Genomic DNA, 18,375 nt, shown 5'->3' on the forward strand with positions numbered 1-18,375 from the left:
TATGCCCGATGATGGCATCGTTTTTCCTGTCAGAACGAACGTTTTACTTCCGTCTGAGTCCGTCAGAGTGCCGCCTGTCTCCTCATATTGTGTTTTATACCGAAGACCTTTGCAGCTGCTAATCCATTTGAAACTAATTCATAGTAATTTGTAATCTCCCTGGAAAAACTACGGCACAAGCGCCTGGTTTTGTCCCACGAGCAGACCCTTTCCTGCCCGAGTGACAATTCGCGGTGACCACGTGTGCCACGGCGGCAGTGGCACAGCCTGCCTCCCACAGAGTGCACGCGGCTCCTTCTCCCCACGTCCTCGCCAGCACTTGTTTGTTGGTTTACTGAAGACAGATGTTTCCTCAAAAAATTAAAAACGGAACGGCCTTATGACTCAGCAATTCCACTTCTGGGAATTTATCTGAAGAAACCTGAAACGCTGATTCAAAAGAATATACGCACAAAAGAATAGAAAAGAACAATACGTTCATTGCAGTGCCATTTACAGTAGTCAAGATCTGGAAGCAGCCCAGGTGCCCATCAGCACAGGAGCGGATGAAAACTGCGGTGGTCCATCCACACAGTGGAATACTACTTGGCCGTAAAAAGGAAAGAAATCGCACCTTTTGTGACAGCATGGATGGGCCTAGAGGATATTATAAGTGAAATGAGCCAGTCAGGGAAAGACAAATACGATCCGATTCCACTTCTGTGTGGAACTGAATGAACCAAATAAGCTAACAAACGGAACAGAAACAGACGCATGGACACAGGGGAACAGCTGTCGGAGGGGAGCGGGGTCCGGAGGCTGGGTGACAATGGCAGAGGGACTCCGCTGCAACAGAACAGGCCACATCGCAGACGCGGACGACAGCGTGCGGTGACCAGAGAGAAAGGGGGAGGGGCAGGAGGAGGCGGGCGAGGGGGTGAGTGGTGCTGGGAGGGGACTTGACTTTGGGGTGGACACAACACAACACGCAGATGACGTGTGACGGGCTTGTACCCCTGCAACCTGTGTGACTGATTATCCAGAGTCACCCTCAATAATTCAACAAACATGAAAAAATAAAAAACTGAAAAAAAAAAACACTGAACTCGAGCCAGAGGGATATTACATTCCATTTTTAGATCTTCACAACTGTTCTTGGGCATCCCCACACGTAGCTTTAGCGTACAACCGACCGTGACGGAAGACAGGAAAGTGAAAAGTGGAAGACTTTGTCAATGTGCCGTCACAGCCCCAGAGTAAGGGTCTGCGCACCCAACACGTTCTCCGCGCCTGGTCCCTGCGAGTCGTCACCTTCTTCTTCCAAGACCGAGGCCGCCGTCGCCTCCTTCTCTCACTGATCTCGGGAGACGCACGTGTCCAAGCAGAGAACGTCGCTGAGCCCCTGCTATCGGTGGCTAACTTGTATTTCTGTCTGTGTGTCTGTCTGTCCCACCCGTGGGGCTTGTGACTACATCTCAGAGCGCACCACAAAGGCACCCGCAAGCCCTCGGAGGGACGGGGCCCCGTGGTCGGGGTTTCTCACCGCCCCGGACACAGTGCCCGCGTGTCCGGGCCGCGGGAGACCTGTGCGCTCCCACCCAGAGCTCGCCGTGGGGGAGGGCGGCGCTCTCGCGGGTGAGCACAGGAGCTGCGGGGAGCGAGCGGAAAGGGGCGCTCGGCCGGGGGCCAGACCCCGCCCCACGTGGCTTCTCGCTCAGCCGTCCAGCAAGCGCGTCGGGAGGAGGCGCCGCCCATTCCCGGTGGCTCGGCCGGTCCAGGCGGTTCGACGTCACTGCGGCGTCAGCCGGGATCTCCAGAATCCCAGGGCGAGTCCTCCACCTCACAGATCTCGAAGTGCTGGGCCGCGCCCCAGCAGAGAGGCCTGGGTCCGCGTGTCGGAGTGCGGCACCTCCGCCAGCTGTCGGGGAGCCACGCTGCGTGGAAGTGTCCCCCTCGGGCCCCATTGGGGTCCCACACGCTGCTGACACCGGGTTAGAGTGTCCGCGTGGCGAACAGGCCTTGGAAGCCGGAGGCAGGGAACCCCGGGGAGGCCTAGGAAGCTCAGAACAGAGCCATTTGCTCCATTCTGAGGACCGTAGGCGCGGGGCCCGGCCTCCCGGAGGGGGTGTGTTCAGTTTGGAGTGAAAGCCTCTCTCCTTTGTCGGGGAGGTGTCGTGGCTCAGCCATGCTGCTGCGTGAGCTCTGGGACCCAGCGTCCCTTTGTTGTCCTCCTGCGCACCCGCTGCTCCAGCGGAGGGGGTGTCTGGCCCCCGGTGCCCCGCAGGGACCCACAGTAGGTGAGCCGTTCGCCCGGCAGCGGCCTCAGAGGGAGCCCGCCTGCTCCGGAGCTGACGCGTCTCTCCCGCCGTGGGTCTCCCCTTCCCTCCTCTCGTGTCCCTCCTCTTCCTCCCTGCTCCCCCACGTCCGCGGCTCTGCCTCGGGGCCCCTCCGATGTGACCCCCTCTCTCCATTTGTAGGCGGAAACCCCAGCTCTGCCGCAGGACGGGGCGGGTCCTTCCTGCCCCGAGCTGCTCTCCTGTGTCCTGGCGCAGTGCTCCCTGCCCCCGACCTCCCTGACACACTCGGGCTTCCGCATGCTGGACCATCCCCGCAAATGCCCACGCCCCCCCGTCCCCTGTGTGATCCCAGGACGGCACCAGCCAGCCAGGTCCAGTTCCTTCTGGACGCTGCCGTAGCCTCGTAGCCTCGGATGCAGACCGTCTCAGGTGCAGAACCGCAGCTGGTGCGTCCTGCGCCCGAGCCCCACGGCGACGCTGAGCTGTGCTGGATGGGGCGCAGGCACGGTCTCCTCCAGCCGCTTCCCGTTCTCGGCCACCAGATCTGCAGCCGGCAGCCCGGGGGGCCGGCGCCCTGCACATTCTTACTGACCTGTGCGTGTCACGGCTGTTTCCCGTCCTGGGGGCAGGGTCTGCTTCTGCACACCAATAGGCCACCTTCCCCAGAAACGGGGAGTTGTAAGTTGTTTAGAGTTCGCAGGAAAAACTGAACGACCAAACAGGACGAGGGGAGAACAGGTGAGCCCAGGCCCTGCCTGGGGGCTCCGCGAATGCAAGGCACAGCGTATAAAACGCGTATCTCAGCACCAGCCCTGCGCATGAGGAACCTGCGAGCCGTCCCTTTGGGGTCAGTCCGCGCCCCTCCGAGTGCGGGGTGGCTGACTGGGCCCAGTGCTCGTCAGCGGTCTCCTCGGACCAGCCACGCCGGCATCGCCCGGTGAGTTTGCTGCACACCCACACCTAGGCCCCCCCTCCCTGACACTCCTACGTAGAGTTTCTGGGGGCGAAGAAAAGGAACCTGTGTTTTTTCACACTCTCCAGGTGATGTCTGGGCACCTGGAGGTGTGAGGAAAACTGCTAGAGTCACATAATGCCAGACTCTTCCAACTGCGTGGGGCCACCGAGACCAGATACACGGCGCTTTCGCAGAGGTGCCAACCGCAAGTTCACACGTGTGCTCACCCGGGGACCCTCGCGGGGAGGGGCGTCAGAAACAGCCCGCCCTCCCCCTGGACGAGAGCCACCACCCCCTGGCTCAGACTACGCCTTCTGCCGTCCCCCCACGGCCTTCAGGGGCATCGACCTCAGCACCACTAAGAAAATGACCAAATGATGTTGTCCTCCTTAAAACATAGCTCGCTGTCCATGAAGGAGGGGGGAAATGCTCTTTCTTCATGTTTTTGATGAGTGCTGGGAACCTTGCCATTGAACAAATTCTAGAGACCACGGTCTTTCCAACAGGGGGCAACGTGGACCCTGTTTGAGTGCCCCCCCCCCACGCAGGAAAACGCAGGCCGCTATTTTGAAACCTGGTCAAGGAATTCGCTCACCTGGACGTCAGCATTTTCGGGTTCAGATCGCTAAATCGCATGAATCATTCCTGCCGAGTTCGACACTCTTCATTTTTTACCGACTGACTGTTATTTTCAAACACATTTTTTAGGAAGAGAGGGGAGGGGGGAAGGCAGGTAGGAGGAGACGACAGAGATCTGCTCGGAACGACACCTCTAACCCCCCAGCGTGCGGAGCAGTCCCGGCTGTCACCGCAGAACAGGAGAACCGTTTCCCGGGAGTCGTGCGCCCGGGGGGTGAGACCCTCACAATGCCCATTCCGGGGGGCGGAGGGGGGGCCGGGGAGGCCTCGAGCCCTGCCTGGTGGGATCGGATGAGCAAGAACAGCTCCATTCTGCTGAAACACTGCCAGGCCACGTTAGTTTAAACCGGAGTACTGATTTCCGTGCTTTTGGAAGAATAATATTTTGATCTATGTAATTTCACCAGTTAGTTATAACTCATAAAAATAGGTATTTATTTTGTGCCAGAATTGGACGTGTTTGAGGTAGAATTTCATTAGAAAGAGGAAGGAGGAGAAACACGAGGAGTTGATGTGAATAATTCTGAGGCATCTTTCAGTTTAGATAAAAGAACATTGGGAGAGGACTTCAAATTGCTCATTGAACTTGGTTTATGATTCTACACTGTGTGTTAACCCATGCAGTTTGTGCTGTCCGCCAATAGGCCACGAGCTGGCGAATATCACACACAGGTCAAGAACACTCTCCGTAGCAAGATTAACGAGATTGGTGGCAGTGGGAGGCGCACCAATGTTTATCGGGAGTCAGGCTGTACCAGAGACATGAACGGTAGCTACCTTCACAAACGCCACGATTTTCAGGGAGATCGTCGCCAGATACAAGGAGTTCATCACGAAGTCCATCAGGTTCCACCAGTCGTGGACGTAATCCTGGAGGCCGCCGTCCCACATCTGCTTGATTTCCCCCCAGATGAACCCTGCAAGGACAGAAAGACCCCCTGTCAGGGCGATTTTCGACCAAGCTGCTCCGAACAGTTCACCATTCAAGAACTGCAGCATCTTGGGGCCGTGGGAGACCACAGACCGTATTTTGCTGTGTGGAACACACCCACGTTTTTGGCCCAAACTTTCAGGACAAAAAAACCCATTTTGTTTCAATTGTTTAATTCAATTTTTTATTTAGTTATATCCAGATACTTGTTTTTTGTATTAGGAAGGAATTTTAGCATATATGTTTGAACATATTATGGTGCAAGACATTGTACGTAACAAACAATTACAAAACATAAGCACCGGTACGAGCTATTTCAAGCACCACCCATGCAGCATCCTTATTTTCCCTCAAACATTTGGGCAAACACGTGTGCATCGTACACGGCAAAACACGGTCGTTGCAGCTCTGGACGCCACCTCCCTCCCTTACGGGGGCCGGAACCCTGGGCAGGGCACGCTGTCTTACACGTGACGTATCTGAGAAACTCAGACGAATGCGTAATTCCGAACTGAACTGCAATCCCTTTTTAACCACTTTTTTTTTCACGAAAAATATCATAGCATTCACTCGTAAACAACTGCTTAAAGACGTTCCTCGTCCGCAGTCAGAAACAGCGTGTCCAGCGCACACACGTGGCCCCCCACGGGCCCCGGCGCCTGGTGCGGGTCCGGGAGCCCCCGGCCCCCGCGGGGTCCGACTGCAGGGGCGGCCAGCGCGCGGCGACCGCAGCCACAGCGCCTCGTGCGTGTGGTTCAGCAACGGCTTTGAAAGCCACGTCCAGAGAAGGTGAAAGCCCTTTTCTTCATGACAGCTATGTTTTCAACAGGAAACGTTTTGTTCTTAAATTCTAGAAGGCCCTTGTAAAATATCGCCCTATATCGTTATTCTGTTTTCATGATCTCATTCAAGTTTTGTGATTCTGCTGGTGGAGCCTTGTGAAGGGAAGGGTGCACCGAAGCATCCGGAGGCAGGAAATACTAGAAGAATAATACGACTTTGTAAGCACCGTGATGGACGCCAACAGCAAGAGTCTCCTAAGGGAAACAGTAGCCTGGAAGATCAAACGGGGCCCTGAGCTCCCCGTCTGTCTGACCCCAAAGGCGAGGCGGAGTGGGAGGAGCTAGCCGATCAGGACTTGCCCTGAACCCACGAGCGAGCTGAGCGGCCGAGGACGTGCCCCTGCTACCCCGATGGCCCGACCTCCAGCCGCTGCACGCTGGGGCTGGGATTTCAGCACCGGACCTGGGGGCGCACAGACGCGCCGGCCACGCCGCCGCCGCACGCAGAGCTGTGCGCCCGCTCAGCCCTGACCACGCCCCGAGTCCCTGCACTTGTGTTCCGGCGGAAGCCACGCGTGGGTTCCCAGGCACCCGCGCCGTGGACTCTGCCGGGGCTCCTGCACAGGCGGGGCTGACACCCTCACGACCACACGCGTTCCCGTGGTTTTTACAGCGATGAGCAAAGCGCTGCGGGCGGCGGGGTGGGGGCGGGGCGCGGAGCTCCGGGACGCACCGCACCCGAAGCGGGGGCGTCGGACGCTGGACCGGTGGCCGCGAGAACGTGCCGGGAGGGAACAGCCAGCGGAATTCCAGGCACAGGATGGGAGAGTCTCACCGAGGAAGGGGGACAAGAGGCGTTTGCGGGACCCCCAGAAGCTCAGGGAGCTTGCAGCCGTGAGACCCGAGCTAAAGGGGTATTGTCTGGGCAAAACGGGGAGGATGTGAGACAGAAGCTCAGGCGCATAAAAGGGAATAAAAATCTACATACCCAGGAATGGCTAAAATAAAAATAAATGTAGAAGATTTTTTCATTGAACTTCTCTAACATATTATTGCCTGCCTAAAAAAAATTATAGCCATTTATTGTGATTTAAAATGTAGGCACCATATGTAAACGTGAACTCTGTAACCGCATCCGACAGAAGGTGAGGGAGTGGAATTCGAAACGTACTCTCAGAAGGTTCTGACAGGACATGTGAGACAAAATAATATTTGAGGTTAGGCTGCAATAAATTAAACATTCATATTGTAAGTCCTAGGAAAGCCTCTTAAAATATTTGAGCGTGTCAATAAAGAGCCAGAAATATACATAGACATGAAGTTATACAAATACTCAGTTAATCCAAGAAAATGGATTATGAAAAATGAAAAAGCAACAAAGCGCAGACGGAGCAGACTGAACAGCAGTAATGGGGCGGGCGGGCTCTAAACCCACTCACCGACAATTACCTTGCGTGACGTGCGTGGTCTGAACGCCACAGTTAAGGGATAAAAGTGCATAATGCAGCTACGTCACAGCTCACCAACAGGTGAGAGGTAGGGAAACACCAAAACTGCCACGAAACACTCATCCAAGAACACTCGAGGCCTGTGCTAGCAGGAGAGGGCGTGTTCAGAAGAAGCGGCGTCGCTGGATGTGGGAGGGGACGAACAGCAGGATAAAGAGTTCAGCCGCTGAGAGGGTGGGGCGATCCTGAAGACGGGCACGAGTGACCAGACGCTCTGCCGCTGCACGTGTGGTGCCCGGTGACGGGAGCCGAGGTGGAAAACAAAGGGACAGGTGCAGCTGGGGGCCGCACTTCTCCCGGCCACCACTGGGGGCAGCGGGCGGGACTGCCTTGAGCCACACCCCCCGCCACCGGCAGCGGCAGGACACACATTGTCGAGGGTGTGCAGAGCATCACCCAGACAGACCACGGTGCGGGCTGCGACACGGACCTCAGACCCTCACACCCTCACACCGGGTGAGACCTTACACGGCGTGTCCTGTGACAGCACGAGAAACAGCAGATCAGTAATGGTATCTGGAAAATTCCCACCTATTTTGCAGTTAGTCAGCATACTTCTTACATATTATAAAGAGAAATTTGCAGAATAACAAGAAAGCATTTTGGATTGACTGAAAATAAACATACAACCAAGAAGCCTGTGATGCAGCTGACGTCGTGCTGAGAGGGGAACCCACAGGCCCAGATGCTTTTCCAGGACAGAAGGAGGGCCTGGGACCGCTGATCTCCGCGAGAACGAGAGGGCATTGAGCCCGAAACAAGCAGAAGAGAGAAAATAACGATGAGCAGTAATCGACGCATTTTAAAAAGCATAAAACCTGAGAAGAAAATCAATGAAAACCAAATCTAGAAATTTTAAATAGTTGACATTGATAAAGCTAGCTAGAATGATGGGCAAGAAATAGAGAAGACATCCGTGACCAGTATCAGAAATGGGAGACGGGCCATCGATACAGATTACACAGATTTTGGAAAGATAACAAGTAAATCAAACGAACAACTGGGTACTCACAAATCTCACAACTTACATGAATTGGCCATTTTCCCTGAAAGACCCAAACTTCTAAAGCGATTCAAGAGGACACAGAGTAAGCTGAATTGTCCTATACTTACTTAAGAAAGTGAATTTATAGTTAAAAATCTAAGAAAGACAGCTTCAGGTGCGGCTGCTTCATAGTGAGTCTATCATACATTTAAGGAAGAACTAATACCAGTGTGAATCAAACACTTCCAAAAATACAAGAGGAAGAAACAAACATTCAAGAGGCAGGTATTATTCTGATAATACTCAGACAAAAATAACACAAAGAAAACTAAAGTATACACTTATAATCCTTAAGAATATGCACCAAAAAGTCCTCAACAAACATTAGTCAATTAATTACAGTAATATGTAAACTGATAATAAATCATGACCAGTGCTGGCTTCCCTAGGAATGCAAGGTGGTGTCAATATCGAAGATTTAATCAATATAATATATAGCATCAGCATATTATTGAAAAACAAAAAGATCTTCACAGTAGATGCAGTACATGCGTCTGAAAAAATTTAACGTGTATTCATGGTTAAACAACGTTCAGTCAGGCATTCACAGAAGGGAAATGCATTGATTTGGCAAAGCACACCTATTAAAATGCACAAGGAGCATCACACCTGTTCTGCACGGGGCCCGAGAACACGTAACTTAGGGCTGGCCACTCAGGCCTGGGTGTGGCTGTCACAGTGGAACGATGTCGAGGAGCCGCCAAAGGGCCAGATTCGGCTCCCGGCCACCGTTTGCCACCCCTGTCCCACATCCTGACTGTGGTGATGCCCACGAGGCACTATGTGCTTGTCAACTTCTCAGATATCTGACTCTAAAAACACACCTAGTGCTACCTCTTAATTTGAAGGCAGCAAAGTTTAGGACAGATTGATGATGGACGCATGGAAATAGGGACAGTTTAAAAATAAAGAAATGGCCCTGGCTGGTGTGGCTCAGTGGATTGAGTGCCAGCCTAAGAACCAAAGAGTTGTCGGTTTGATTCCCAGTTAGAGCACACGCCTGGGTTGCGGGCCAGGTCCCCAGTAGGGGGCGCTTGAGAGGCAACCACACATGGATGTTTCTCCCCCTCTCCTTCTCCCTCCCTTCCTCACTCTCTAAAAATAAATAAAATCTTTAAAAAAAAAGAGAGAAAACCCTACTGATTCAGAAAATAAAGACATAAAGTATTAATTGTAATACACTGATGACAGGTAATATAGGCATTCATGTACATGTCCTCTACATTTTCTGTATCTTTGAAAATTCCACCAACTTGGACAGAAATAAAAGTACATTAGACGTGACAGTCTCTCATTCATTGTTGGAAAGTGACAATAGCTATTTCATGTTTTAAGTGAAGTTTCATTTATTAAGTGAATTTCAGTTTTCTAGATTAGTAACAAATGAAGACTGATTCGGTGGAGTCCTGACAGTGTCGGTCGTACCGTGTGCCGCAGACGCCGCCGCAGTTTAGATGTGGGGCTTCCGTCCTGGCTTCCCCTTTGAGGTCGCCGCCCTAAACAAATCTCGTTGGCAAGCTTGCCTAAGATCGGGGGGGCCAACAGCAGCCGCCCCTTCCCTCTGGAGAAAGGACGCTGTCAGAACGGAGTAAAATACGATGCAGGCACCGGAGCTCCGAGCTTGTGATGCGTGTAGAGTTTACCGACCCGGCGAGAAAACGAGGCTCAGCGCTCCTGCGGCCCTTCGGGCTGCTGAGCCTGGCCGCAGCCTCGGGACCCGGCAAAGCACCACGCACGGAAGACGAGCAGGACCCAGGAGGCCGTGTGACCGGTGCCACCAGCCCTGGTGGCCAGACGGAGCAGGACGGGCCCTCAGCATTTCCTCCTTGGGGTCTCACCACATAGTAGCCTGTTTCGCTGGACCCTCTGCCAGTTCCCAGGGACCGGAGGGTGCGTGCCTGCAGTCACGGGTGGGACGGAGGCGCGGTGGCAGGTGCGGGGTCGGGGTTGTGCGCGGTGGCAGGCTCCGTCCCGCCAGGGACCAGCTTTGCGTTCCCAGCCAGAAGGCTCATCTTCCCAGGCCCCCGTCTTCCCACTTCAAAGGAAGGGAGGTTCGGAGCCCCCCCCACACACACAGAATTCCATATATAGAGCCACCCAAAAACGCTCCCTCCACCCCAGTGACAGAAATAGCCGGCCGTGGCTTCTTCCTGTTTGGATTATCGACATTGCCCCACAATCAGTCATCGCCGTGGCTGCCACGAGAGATGGAAACCGCCCTGTGGCGGAGGACGCGGACGGGCCGTGTCCCACCCCCGAAAGCAGAGGCCGGACCTTGGACGTGGGAATCACGGAAGGGAACCTTCTCGCCCGGGGTGAGGAAGGCCATGGAGCAGGTCCAGTCCCCACCCGGGGCGCCGTCCGCCGCTCACCGTCCGGGGGAACCTGGGCCGTCTGACCTCTGCAGGTCACCCGGACCCCGCATCCGTGGTTCTGGGGTTCTCGAATGTGCAGGATTCACAGAAGGGCATATATTTCCGATACCTGTCCAGCCCACCCGAGGGCTGGTGGTTCATTTTCCTTTACAGGGAAAGCATGTCTCTTCCCGCTCCCCCCAAACTGGAACCATGAACCAAATGTGATCGCTAACGGTCACCGAGACAGAGGACATCGAGAACGCCGTGGGTGACCACGCAGAGGCGCGAAGACGCGGAAGGGCGGGGGAGGGGCGGGGCACGCGGGTGCAGCGGGGCGGCCGAGGCCTCTGAGGGGCAGCGCTGAGCCGTGGGCTCCTGCACGTCCGAGGGGGCGCCGCCCTCACCGGACGGGTTCACGCGCAGGCACGACACCCGGGCGGAGGTCGGGACCAGAGACCCGTGGGCCTCCTGGGGAGCGGAACAGCAGAGACTCGCAGCTCGGACACACGACAGCTCCTCTGGCGTCCGAGGAGGAGACTTTAAGCCTGACTCTTCTGACGACACAGAAGTGGCTTCCCTTCCGACCTGTGGGAGCCCCATCCTACGGGGAAAGCAGAGATTCTGATCAAACGGAGAACGCACGCCGCCATTCTTTTTTTAAAAACTGTGAGCTGTAAGTGAGACGGCAGACCAGCGATCCTCAGCCCGTGGCGCTGGGGGTCCTTTGTTTTCAGAGCACAGATTTCGGTGCTCACGTGGCCACACCTGCGTGAGGACGGACCGTCTCTGCTCTCGCTCTGAGCAGGTGCGGGAAATGCCGAGGGTCCTTTGTTCCGGCATTTCTGGGGAAACGAGCCTTTAGAAGAACCGGGGCGGGGGGGGGCATCCGCTGGCTGACACTGCCCCCAGACCGCCGTCCGCTGTTCACAGTGACTCAGAGTCCGCGGAGAACCAGGCCGGAGGGCGCGTCTGTCCCCACACGTCCGTCCCGCTCCCCCACGGGAACATTCCCACACGGCTCCCTGCGGCTCGCAGAAGCACGTCACGGTGTCCCGGGGTCGCCCCGCCGCAGGCCTGGACGTCGGGCCTCTGGGACCCGCCCGAGGGCAGACGGCAGCGCCGCGGAGTCAGGAAGCTTCCTTCTGACAACGCACGTGGGCGCCGGGGAGTTTCTGCTGTGCGTTCCCAGCTTTCCCACGGGGGTTGTGGCCGGGCCGTTGCGGGGAAGGAGGGGGTGACAGGCCACCCTGTGGAGCTGGCCCCACGTGGGGATGAGGGGAAGCAGGCCCCCCGGGGCAGAGCCCGCCAAGCAACCCCGGCCCCCCCCCCTCCCGCCCCGTGAGAAACGCATGGCTGCAGGAAGACCTCCAGGCTGGGCCCTTCCTGCTGCCGGGTCTTACACGGAGCAAACCACCCCAGACCAAGGCGGGGTCCCCTTTCGACCGAGGGCCTGTCCTGGCCCCCCAAAAGCCCGCTGAGGGGTCTGACCCCGGGGGGTCTCGTAACAGAACCCCCGGCTCCACGCCGTGGCACCAAGGCAGTGAAGACGAAAAGAGCAGGAGGAACTCCTCCCGGCTGTGGGTCCTCCTCGCGAACCAGGGGGCGAAAACGCAGTCTGCCCCCCCCGCCCCAGGAGCGTAAACGCGGCGTTTTCCTCGGGGAGCCCCACGCGGCGCTGGCGGCAGGAAGCACTGAGCGAAGGGGCGCCTCCTGTCGCCGCTACACTCACACCCAGCGGTGGGGACCAGAGCCCCCGGTACCGCTTTCCGAGGACGGCTCACAGGGGGTCTCCGCCCCTGGTGCTCCAGGGCTGACGGACAGGCAGCATGACCACCCCCGTCCCCGGCCACCCGCACCCCAGCCCCGTGGTTCATCCGGGGAGCAGCTGGGAAGGGCGACGGGAGAGCCGTGCGCTCAGAGGACGCCCTGGAGGGAGAGAGGGGGGTGGCTGCTCCCCAGCACCACCCGCTCCCCAACGAGGGAGGGACACTCCACGGAAAGTGCCACCGGCAGAAGCTGGCCTAGCATCCCAGCTCCGGCGTGGGCTCGAGCAGTCGCCTCGCCTGCCCAGCTCTCCCGGGGCCTGGTTCACCCGGGCGGCGGCAGCAGAAGGGGCCTGGCGGCAGGGCGGCGAGGACTGTCGTCCGAGGAGTGACCGCCCATCACAGGAAGAGGCTCGGGCTGAGCTGTCTCACCCGTCTGTGCATGCTAGGGTCCCCGGACCCCCAAAGCGTCCAGCTGCTGATGACAAAAGTGGGGGAGCTGGAAGGCGTCCGGTGAGCGGACTCCGAGAGGTGCACGGGTCCCTGAAGGACACCCATGCATGCACCCACTGCCGGGACCTGTCACCCGGGCCGCCCAGTGTCAGCTCAGCCCGAGATGCAGCCAGCCAGTGAGGGAAGGACGAGCTGGGACCAGGGCCCCGGTGAACAGAGCAGGCGTTGGAGTCCCCCCTGCCCTCCCTCCCCCTGGCAGCCCAGGGAAGGGGAGAGCTCAGAGTCCGGGCCCCTCTGTCCTCCGCTCGGTGTGGGGCTGAAGGACGAGAGGCTGGAGGACCACGGCGTGGCCGGCGCACCGGGGCTTTGGGGTGAGGAGAGCTTCCAGCTGATGCTAAGCTTCCATTTTAATCTGATCTGGGCCCACTTCTTAGCAACGCCGGATTCCCGGGACTGCCGGCGCCCCTGGCATGAACCGTTAAGAGACGGGAAAGGACGGGCGTTTGTGTGGGGCCGTGGGCAGAGGGGCCGGAGGAGGCGGAACCACCCCAGGTTTGGACTTCGCTGAGACTCCGTAACAAAGCCACCGCGTGAACAGGAAATCAGGCTTCCAGGGTCGCTTCTCAGCCTCGTGTGTACAGACCTCTGGGGTTGGGAATCAGTCAACAGAGGAGAACATTCCAAATCTAAATTTTTTTATAAAACTCCACCATAAATTATGACTTTATTTAGCCTACAATACCTCAAAAAACACCGACTTACAGGGCAGTGAATAGTTACATGTGCTGAATTTGACCTCCAACAGCCCTTAATTACCATGGTTTTGGCATCATCACATTAACGTTTAGAGAAAAAAGGGAGGAATGTACAACTGAGGAAGTAAGGATTTTCAAAGTGTGTCAAGAAGGGGTATCGTGATAGTTTTGGATGAAGATTCAGGATGTAGAACTTAAAATTCTGGGTCATTTGACAGCTTGTGACCAAAATATAGTAACTTAGAAACCAGCTAAGTTTCTATCAACACGGTGGCATAGTTTTTATAGAATTTCTGTTTAAATATTTCCATCAAAACTAAGGCATAGACTGTTTATGAAGATAGGAAAACAATCAATAAATCTTCCTCCAAACCGCTGCCAAGGCCCTCCCTCTTCAGCACGAGGCCGTAGCCACTCGATACATATTTCTGGACAAGTGAATACTAATGTTTTCATTATGAAAATTCCAGTGTTTCACCAAGTACGAACCTCTATTTTTAAAACGATTTGCCTACCCAGAAGATACATCGATCTCTACCGTTTCCCCAAGACGCCCCACGCGCGTGCACACCAATGGAAATTTTAAAACCCGATGACATCCTGGGAAGCGAGGAACTTCAGGTCTCAGTATGTGTGACCACGAACACCACACTAACCACAAAACCTTGGAAAGGTCGAGCCAAAGGACTGCACTCTTTCTTTCGTGGAACAGGCGGCTTCTTCCAGCGTTAGGCAGCCACGTGTGTCTCGCGTGGTTTAGACCGGAGACCGGGCGGCGGTGGAGGTGGTGATGGCGGTAATGGTGGCGTGGCGGGGTGGGCGTGAGACACTTGGCACACTAGCCGACGTGATGGTCAACAGTAAAGCACACCAAGTGTGCATCTTGAAGCGCATTCCATCCTTAATGAACATCAAACACGGTCCACTCCAATCTGACCTGGGTCAAGATCAGGGCCGGCAGAGAGGCAGAGAAAAGAGGAACCGGGTTTACGTTCGGAGACCTGAGTCCCTGGGCTGTCTTTGCCTCCGTGAGTTCTGCCCCGCGCCTTTCTGGGCGGGATTTCCAGAGCAAGAGGGTTCGGGCTCTGGCTCCGCGGTGACGCCGCCTGGAGTTCGAACCTAGTCCCTCCCACCCGCTGACTCACGGATCCTGGGCGAGGGGCCTCATTTGTCCAGGTCTACTTGTGCTCTGGAAAACCAGACACTGGCATCATGCATTAGGGTTAGACGAGAGGGAGTCGCTGTGAAGTCCCGGCGAGACCACACGTTCACGTCGCTTAGCATGGTGCGTAGCTTCTCCGCCAGCATCGCCGCGGCCGGCACCACCGCCATCCCGCCACTGGGACTGCTGTTCCACCGTTAGTCCCGGCCCCCGACGACCACTTCGAATACCCGCCCCCGCCCCCGTCTTCCACTCTGACCCCCTCCTTCCTCCTCTGCCCCCCACTCTTCTGTCCCGTCTCTGCCCCCTTCCCCCAACCGTCTGAACCCCGAACCAGGCACTCCCTCCGGGCCTGCAGATCTGACTCGTGCTGCATCAGAGGTGTTACTGCGTTGTCGTGACCGAAAAGACTTACTGTCCGCTCCCAAAGATAAAAGTCATTTGATCAGCAATAGAATGTGCACCGCCGACCGTTACATCTACATACATCTTTTGTTGCTTGAGACTGCAGTGCTTCAGTCTTGATAAATCTGTAAAGGTGACCTTAAACAAGCTATTCCGTGCAGATAAACAGGAAAGGGAGGTGGGTGTGTCAGACCGTAATAACTACCTGTTTTTTTGAAAATTAAAATACCCTTTAAATTAGTAAACGATGCTCTGCAGCGGCACGCGAGTGCCCGTGGGTGCCCTCGGCTGGTCTGCGGGGGCAGCGGGAGCCCCGTGCCGACCGGAGCCCCGTGCCGACCGGGACAGCGGGAAAGACCGCGGGCTCACTTCTCACAACCGCAGGGACAACTTTTGGGGACGTCTGGGTTCTCACAACCGCAGGGACAACTTTCGGGGACGTCTGGGAAGGGAGTTCACTCGGGGGCAAGGCAGAAAGCAGGTGACTGCCTGAGCCATATGCTCTTAATGCCTATCAGGCAAAAGATGAATAAATTGTCACAAAAAGGAAGAAAACATGCGTGTATATGTATAGATCCACACACCCGTAAAATCTGGATGAAAATGTGGTCTGTGTTACCCTTTCTATTTCACACTTGCGACTTGGCAGGTCCTGTGAACGCTCTCAGGTTTGTCAATATCAACCTTTTACGAGATAAAAATACACAATCAATACGGAAACGAGAGGCAACTTTTGTTAGAGGAAAACCGTTAAATAAGAATGCGTTACAGGCGAGATGGATAATCCGGATATTATGAGCAATTCTTGGCTCACGCCTCGGCATTCCCTAGAGGTTATTTTTAACAGAGCGTGGATGTCTTCCTGTGGTGCACCTTTGCCTCGGTTCACCCCCCCATCGCGCCCGGCGTGCCCAGACTCGCACACGCTCAGTGATGACGGTGCGGGGTCAGGACCCCAGGGCACGGCAAGTCCCTGCAGACGCGAGTCCCCGTTTTCAGTGGGAACAAGTGCTTCCTGCCTGACCAATATACTAGCCTTCGTTATTATCCTACTTACTTTAAAGTGTTACCGACTTCATAATGTAGGCGAAACTGATAACATAAGTCTACCTCTAGACATTTCATATATGTGCACGCTTTCCTGAGGGGAAGAAGCTAGGATGCAAATGTCAGTGTCACCATGGAGTTGTAATGACGTCTGTGGGAAAATAAAAACTGGCTTTGGGAAGGCCTTAAAAGTCAGCATCCAAAAGTTTTAGTTTTCCATACTTTACTCTGCATTCTCTCCAGAAACAAATGCCATCTATCTGAGATAAAATTACTACTATGATTTAGATGAATTCTCATAGTACATACGATACATACACACGTGCTATGTAGTTTACGTGTAAATTTTATGTAAAAAAGGAATCACTCAAGTGAATGTTTAGTCACCTTGGAACCCAGCATGACATGCTAAGACTCGGGCCCTGAGTGAATTACAGCCTCGGGGCCTCGGCCAACAGGAGGGAGGCGCAGCAAGGTCTCCGGTCTGGCCCCGGGTCCTGTCAGGCCATCAGTATGTCTTTCTGGGGACTCTCGACAGACACGCACAGAGCACAGCTCTGTTGCCAGGCCCATCGCGTGCTCGACAGGGCTACTGCTTCACTGTCTGCTCCCGCGCAAAGGGGCAAAGTGAGCGTCTGGGAGGGTTATTGGTGTCTGACTGTGCGGTGTCCACCTGTCTGCTGCGAGAGTTAAAACCGAATTACCTCGTTTGTTTTTCTGTTAGTTATCTCGAGGTGACCAAAATCACCAGTTGGACTCCTGTGTGAGGCTTTCAGGTTCCTTTGCTAATTTGCTTAAGTTCATCCTGACAGCGAACTCCTACAAGGCCTCATAAGGCCGCTTGATGGGGAAGAGGAAGGTCAACAACCTTCACTACAGGGTGGGGCGGGGGAGGCTTACAGTTGTTCCACGGAAATCAATACAAGAAGAACAGGTCAAAACTCCAGAAAAAGAACTAAACGAAATGAAGATGAGCAATCTATCTATCACATGCAGACTTCAAAGCACTGCTTGAGCATAAGGCTGCTCAAGGAACTTCGTGAGGGCCTCACCGCACAAAAAAGGTCCAGTCAGAAACAAAAGACACGCTAACTGAAATGAAGAACAATTTACAGGGAGTCAACAGTCGGTGGGTGAAGCCGAGAACCAAATCAATGATTTGGTACATAAGGAAGCAAAAAACAACCAATCAGAACAACAAGAAGAAAAAGGAATAAAAAAAAAAACGAGGACAGTGTAAGCAGCCTGTGGGACAAGTTTAAGGGTCCCAACATTTGCATCATAGGGGTGCCAGAGAGAGGAGACAGCAAGAAATCTAGTTGAAAAAATAATGAAAGAGAGCTCCCCTAATTTGGTGAAGGAAGTAGACAGCGAGTCCAGGGAGAACACAGAGTCCCAAACAGGACGGATGTGGGGAGGCCTGCACCAGGACACGTTACAATGAAAGTGCCAAAGGTCAAAGATGGAGAGAGGATCTCAAAAGCAGCAGGAGAAAAGAAGTTTGTCACCCACGGGGGAGTCCCCATAAGCCCGTCAGCTGATTTCTTGAAAGAAACTTTGCAGGCTGGAAGGGACTGGCAAGAAATATTCAAAGTCACAAAAAGCAGGGACCTACAGCCAAGGTTGCTCTGTCCAGCAAAGCTATCGTTTAGAATCACAGGGCAGATAAAGAGCTTCCCAGACAAGAAAAAACTAAAGGAGTTCATGATCACCAAACCGTTATGATATGAAAGGTTGAAGGGACTTATTTAAGAAAAAGAAGATCAAAACTACGAACAATAAAATGGCAATAAATACATACCTGTCAACTGTTGAGTCTAAAACACAAACCAAGCAAACAAGAAGAACGGAGAGACTCATGGGTACAGAGCGGGTTTTAGACGGGGGGGGGGGGCGGGAAATAAGGGAGGGGGAGGGGAGTAAGAAGCACAAACAGGTAGTTACAGGGTAGCCACGGGATGTAAGCACAGCACAGGAAAGGGAGCAGCCACAGAGCTTACACGCATGACCCATGGACATGAACGGTGGTGGGGGGGTTGCCTGAGGGAGTGCGGGGTGCTGGGTGGAGGGGAGCAAAGGAGGAAAAATTGGGACGACTATAATAGTATAATCAATAAAATACAATTTTTAAAAAAGGAAGTCAGACCCTGGCTGGCATAGCTCAGTGGATTGAGCGCAGGCTGCGAACCAAAGTGTCGGAGGTTTGATTCCCAGTCAGGGCACATGCCTGGGTTGCAGGCCATGACCCCCAGCAACCACACATTGATGTTTCTCTCTCTCTCTTTCTCCCTCCCTTC

At 54.8% G+C, this 18,375-nt stretch overlaps 1 protein-coding gene across 4 annotated transcripts in view; it reads right to left on the reverse strand.

Moving 5' to 3' along the window:
* Nucleotides 1-18,375, reverse strand: part of TRPC4 (transient receptor potential cation channel subfamily C member 4) — a 108,463-nt gene that overhangs the window by 19,967 nt on the left and 70,121 nt on the right. For 3 of the 4 annotated variants that reach the window (XM_045839125.1, XM_045839126.1, XM_045839128.1), the window contains one exon: nt 4,648-4,787. The exons of the other annotated variant lie outside the window; for it this stretch is intronic. In XM_045839125.1, the coding sequence (XP_045695081.1) occupies nt 4,648-4,787 (140 nt within the window). The remainder of the gene's footprint in view (nt 1-4,647; nt 4,788-18,375) is intronic. 4 annotated transcript variants of the gene reach the window in all.

The sequence above is a fragment of the Phyllostomus hastatus genome, unplaced genomic scaffold, assembly GCF_019186645.2.
Source record: "Phyllostomus hastatus isolate PE091 unplaced genomic scaffold, TTU_PhHast_1.1 phas_contig_29, whole genome shotgun sequence".
NCBI lineage: Eukaryota > Metazoa > Chordata > Mammalia > Chiroptera > Phyllostomidae > Phyllostomus > Phyllostomus hastatus.